The following is a 6,000-nucleotide window of genomic DNA, read 5'->3' as shown; positions in this document are numbered from 1 at the left end:
CAATGTTCTCAGGTGACTTTGGTGACACTTCTTCCTCAGGGACAGGTGAGTTGTTGAATAGCAGACTTGTATTGGGTGTTAAATTAATGTCTGAGCATCTTTAATCTGTTCCCATCATATAGAAGATTCTTCCATGCTGTCCTCATTCTGCCTCATAGTACCTAAACATTAATGTGTCCCGGTAACTCCATCTTCTTCCATCTTTTTTTACAGGGCACCAGAAGTATGAAATTTTAGATGAAAATGTTAAACTCAAGCACTTTCCACCCAGACTACTTCCTCCTGATGGGAATCCCTGGTCTGGAGGAATCACATCTCCTGCTCTCCATCCCTTTTGGCATCATGTACATCATGGATCTTTTTGGAAACTCCCTCTTGATTTTGGTCATTGGAAGAAATGAGACTCTCCATCAGCCCATGTACCTGTTCCTGGTGATACTGGCCACCTGTGATGTCCTCCTGAGCTCCACCACAGTACCCAAGACTCTCTGCATCTTCTGGTTTAACTCTCACGCAATCTCCTTTAATGGTTGCATTGTCCAAACGTTCTTTATTCATTTCAACTTTGCGACAGAGTCCTCCATCTTGGTGACCATGGCTTATGATCGATACTACGCCATTTGCCACCCCCTTACATACACATCCACCATCACTGGATCATTCATTAGGAGGATTATAATTTTTGCCCTTCTCAGGAGTTTTTGCATCATAACTCCATTTGTTTTTCTGCTTAAAAGATTACCATATGAGGGCAGCAATGTGATAGAGCACACGTACTGTGAGCACATGTCCATGGCCCGGCTGGCCACTGCCGATATACTGGTCAATGTGGTGTATGGGCTCACCATGGCCGCTTGTGTCACTGGTGTAGACATGATTCTCATTGTCGTTTCATATGTTGTCATTATCAAGGCTGTTCTCCGACTCCGGTCTTCAGAAGCTCGTCTCAAGGCCTTCAATACATGTGTGTCTCATGTCTGTGTCATCATCCTCTTTTACATACCGGCCTTCTTCTCCTTCATAATCCATAGAGTTGGCCATAAATACATCTCTATCCAGTTCCACATCCTCTTGGCCAATCTCTATGTCATTGTCCCTCCAATGATGAACCCAATCATCTACGGGGTGAAGATGAGAGAGATCAGACAGCGGGTGGTGGCCATGTTCTGTCGAGCATGAATCAGAGATCAACATGAGAGATAGTATCCTGAGAATGATGAGACTATCGAAGCTCAATATCTCCTAATAGATGGATCTCCACTGTTTATTACAACTTAAGGGGAATATATTACTCGGCTTTTTTAGGGTATGAAAAATGTTATGTTTTTTCTTTTTATAAACGCAATGGTGGTGAACCCCTAAGGTACACGACTCTACTCTTATCAGGTTTTCTAGCTGTACAAAGGCAACCAGAACACAGGCCAATGACTCTGAGACAGTCATTGAACAATAAATTAAAGTCCTTGTTGGTTAGAACCATACTGAGCCATCCTTTTAAGTAACAATGTCATTCATGCACCCGAAAAGAGGACACTACCATGTTGTGGTGATTCTCTTCTGAAGAACATCTAAGAAGCATTGGGAAGGTAAAAAGACAGCAGCAAAATGCAAGGAAATCCTTGACGAAAGCCTGATGCTGTCTGCAAGAGAACTGTAACTCCGAAGACAGATACATGTTCTAGTCACTTCCCCAAACATAAGTATCAAGGTGCATAGAAAAAAGGCAAACGCACCTGTGCCACCCCGTACTCGGCAGTCGAGCCGATCGGGTCCGGACCTTCAGTGGGTGGCTCGAGGGTCTCCAGTCCCGGGGATCCTGTGGTCACTCCGATCAAAAAGGGGTTGGCGGTGTGGGGACATAGGTGCACGGCTGGAGCTGTGTTTAAGTTCGTGACGCCACCCACGGGATGTGGTGAAGGTGGACACCACCGCTGCAGTTACGGGGCACCAGGGGGAGATGTTGCACGGCAAGTTGTTAACCCCTCCGTGGGTAGGGATGGTGGCCCCGGGACCCGTTGGGGAGAGTTGGGCGGTGCAGGGAGATGGGCGGCCGGAGGGCACTGGTGTACTCACTATTAGTAAACACACGAGTCTCTGGTAAACAAAGCTGATGGTGGTCGGTGCCTGCAGCCGGCTGCAGTCTGGTCCCCCACCCGGTTGGTGGTCTCTGCCTTTCTCCTGCACCTGTTTTGTGATGGTGGAGTACCTGCGCTTGCAACTTCAGGAGTCCGCTCCCTGGCTTGTGGTTGCCTGAGGAGCCCTTTGCCCACAGACGCTGGCCCGTGGGATCTCTCTGCTGTGGCGATGGCTTTCTATCCCCCTCGTTGGGCTGTTGCCTTCAGTCGGGACTTTGGATGGGACAGGACCTATAGTCCTGGCCGCAATCAGTTAATTAGCTAGCCCCCAGTAGCTCCTGGACCTAGCTTCAGGGTCTGAGTACTCCCCTTTGTGCTCCGGTTTCCGAGTCAGTTCCCCGGGTCGGTACCGGCAGGCCACTACCCTGTCCCAGTCCACCACGGTTCCACCGAGCCGTCTTCCCGGCTCCTGCAGACAGAGGCCTCCGTCTGCCTCCCAGCCAAAGGTACCCGGGCTCCTACCCTGGCACCTGTCAGTCTGCTACAGGCCTGTCACACAGGCCTGACATCCTCCACTGAACTCTCAAACTGATCTACTTTCTTCTTTTCCCGCCTCAGGCCATCCTGACTCCTTGGTGGGCGTGTCCAACCACCTGGCTCTGCCCCCTGGTGTGTCCATCAAGCACTGAGGGGGGTGACTAGGGTTTAAATGGTTTGCTGCTGTCACCTTGTTAGGGGACTGGTGTAATGCGGGGCCCTATCTGTGACTACCTGGCCCGGCCAGGGCGTCACACACCATAGAGGAAGATTATGTGGTGGCACTGGGGCCCTAAAGAGAGTGTCCAACCATGGAAGGTTGTAACCTTGGAGGACCTAATAATATTGAATTTTGTCAGACACATCAGGGAATTACGATATGCCCCAGAATGAAATAACAACCAGATTCCCCAACCTGTGGAGAACCTTCCAGGCACCTGCACATTGCACCCCACCCCCGGGAGGAAATCAGCGCTATTACTCAAGGCAGCGTTCTGTGGGGGCGTGGCTACAGCTGACGCTCCCGAGACACAGAGCAGTAACTTAACCCATTGCAGGACAGGGGCAACAGTCATCTCATTACCATTACTAAGCAGAGTCATCTTATCATTATTACAGGGCAGGGTCAGCAGAGTCATCTCATTACCATTACAGGGCAGGGTCAGCAGAGTCATCTCATTACCATTACAGGGCAGGGTCAGCAGAGTCATCTCATTACCATTACAGGGCAGGGTCAGCAGAGTCATCTCATTACTATTAGAGGACAGGGTCAGCAGAGTCATCACCTTACTATTACAGGGCAGGGTCAGCAGAGTCATCTCATTACTATTACAGGGCAGGGTCAGCAGAGTCATCTCATTACTATTACAGGGCAGGGTCAGCAGAGTCATCTCATTACTATTACAGGGCAGAGTCATCTCATTACTATTACAGGGCAGGGTCAGCAGAGTCATCTCATTACTATTACAGGGCAGGGTCAGCAGAGTCATCTCATTACTATTACAGGGCAGGGTCAGCAGAGTCAACTCATTACTATTACAGGGCAGGTTCAGCAGAGTCATCTCATTACTATTACAGGGCAGGGTCAGCAGAGTCATCTCATTACTATTACAGGGCAGGGTCAGCAGAGTCATCTCATTACTATTACAGGGCAGGGTCAGCAGAGTCATCTCATTAGTATTACAGGGCAGGGTCAGCAGAGTCATCTCATTACTATTACAGGGCAGGGTCAGCAGAGTCATCTCATTAGTATTACAGGGTGGGCTAAGCGGAATAATCTGATTACCATTACATGGCAGGGTCAGCAGAGTCATCTCATTACTGTTGCAGGGCAGGGTCAGCAGAGTCATCTCATTATCATTACAGGGTTGGCTAAGCAGAGTCATCTCATTACTATTACAGGGCAGGGTCAGCAGAGTCATCTCATTACTATTACAGGGCAGGGTCAGCAGAGTCATCTCATTACTATTACAGGGCAGGGTCAGCAGAGTCATCTCATTACTATTACAGGGCAGGGTCAGCAGAGTCATCTCATTACTATTACAGGGCAGGGTCAGCAGAGTCATCTCATTAGTATTACAGGGTGGGCTAAGCAGAATAATCTGATTACCGTTACATGGCAGGGTCAGCAGAGTCATCTCATTACTGTTACAGGGCAGGGTCAGCAGAGTCATCTCATTATCATTACAGGGTTGGCTAAGCAGAGTCATCTCATTACTATTACAGGGCAGGGTCAGCAGAGTCATCTCATTACTATTACAGGGCAGGGTCAGCAGAGTCATCTCATTACTATTACAGGGCAGGGTCAGCAGAGTCATTTCATTACTATTACAGGGCAGGGTCAGCAGAGTCATCTCATTACTATTACAGGGCAGGGTCAGCAGAGTCATCTCATTACTATTACAGGGCAGGGTCAGCAGAGTCATCTCATTACTGTTACAGGGCAGGGTCAGCAGAGTCATCTCATTACTATTACAGGGCTGGTCAGTAAAAAGATCTCTATTATCTGTAGAGGGGGGGTTGAGCAGCAAATCTAATTGCTTTATCTTCTATTTCTCCATTAAAGCAGCAAAAGTGAAGTTTTTGAAAATATAAAAATCTAGCTACAGTAAAGCACGCATCATCCTTTACACTTCACAAGTATTTGTACGTAGTGTTTATATATCAAATAAAATCCCAATAGAATACATTGAAGTTTGTGTGTGTAGCATGAAAACATTTGGAAAAGTTGACGGAGTAGGAAGATATGCTATCAGTATGTTTTAAAACAATAAGGTTGTGAAGATCTTCAGACAGCTCACTGGTTTTACCCATCATGAGATGTTTCTTGTGTGGCATCTTGGTAATGAGACACCATTTTATCGGCCATCAGTGGAACGAGCTGCTATTATTATTCACTAAGTCGCAAGATTGCTCCCTAATTACTGATAGATTTCAGCTTTTGCCATGACTTTCCATAGTGCTCAATACTTTTCCCTGTGTCCGTTCTCATTATTACACATCACTAAATTTAAAGACATCTATGATTTGATTACTTTGGTATGTGGATTGGATGAGTTGTTACCGACATCTGGTGAGAAATTCATGTCAATAGCACCTTCAGACATATATTTACTTAGAAAATTGGTGACGTGTTTAATACTTCGCCCGCTGTTTGTTATATGTATAGGTCTATCTACAGCAGGTGAAATAAGCTGGTTTCTCCTCAGGACGTCGGATAATTAGAGCTAATTGCTCCTCTTTCCCATCGGTCCCAGGTGAGTGATCGCAGGTGACGTATATAAGTTGTAAGGTTCCTGGGAAAGTCACTGCAGTAAGACGTCGGCTCCAGCAGCCTCAGCTCCGTCTCCGGTGAGTCTCCTCCGGGTGATCACATCCAGGGTTTGAGTTCTGGACTTTTATGTGACATCTTGTAACTCTTAGTATCTGTGGTGTGTTGGCCCCGTCTATAGTAGATGTAGCTTCATGTATGTCATGGACACCACACATCGTAATGTAAGGGCAGATCTAGTCCTATGTGATAGTCCTACAAGGATGACACGGGCTCCAGTGGTTGACCTGACACAATGTTGTCCATTACCACCCATAATGTGTAGAGCCATCCTGTGTACATCGCTCCACCTAGAAGATCATGGATAATGTGTATCTACATGGGTGACATTGTACTCCAGTGTATCTAAGCTTAGATACATCAGAGCCTCCTCCACCGTCTCATCCCCGGACATTTCCCAGAGTTGACAGTTCCAGCCTCCGACTTTTAGGATTTTTACTCCCTATCTCGATATTTCTTCTTTTAGGTCTTCGTGTTGGAAGAAGTCTTCCTGTTTTCCAGAATGTCGGTGAAGAAATGATGGCGTTACTTCTTGAATGTGTTGTTATTTGGGAAACA

At 47.1% G+C, this 6,000-nt stretch overlaps 1 protein-coding gene across 1 annotated transcript; it reads left to right on the top strand.

The window, feature by feature from the left end:
* Positions 1-237: 237 nt before the first annotated feature.
* On the top strand, positions 238-1,179 carry LOC142290776 (olfactory receptor 52Z1P-like). Its single transcript, XM_075334773.1, has one exon. It carries the CDS (start codon positions 238-240, stop codon positions 1,177-1,179), a length of 942 nt encoding a protein of 313 aa, XP_075190888.1.
* Positions 1,180-6,000: the final 4,821 nt, after the last annotated feature.

The sequence above is a fragment of the Anomaloglossus baeobatrachus genome, chromosome 2 (assembly GCF_048569485.1).
Source record: "Anomaloglossus baeobatrachus isolate aAnoBae1 chromosome 2, aAnoBae1.hap1, whole genome shotgun sequence".
NCBI lineage: Eukaryota > Metazoa > Chordata > Amphibia > Anura > Aromobatidae > Anomaloglossus > Anomaloglossus baeobatrachus.
This window is presented reverse-complemented; position numbering and strand designations above follow the sequence as displayed.

Excerpts from the sequence above, each read along its gene's own strand:
- LOC142290776 (XM_075334773.1), top strand. The coding sequence starts at position 238 with ATGAAAATGTTAAACTCAAGCACTTTCCACCCAGACTACTTCCTCCTG.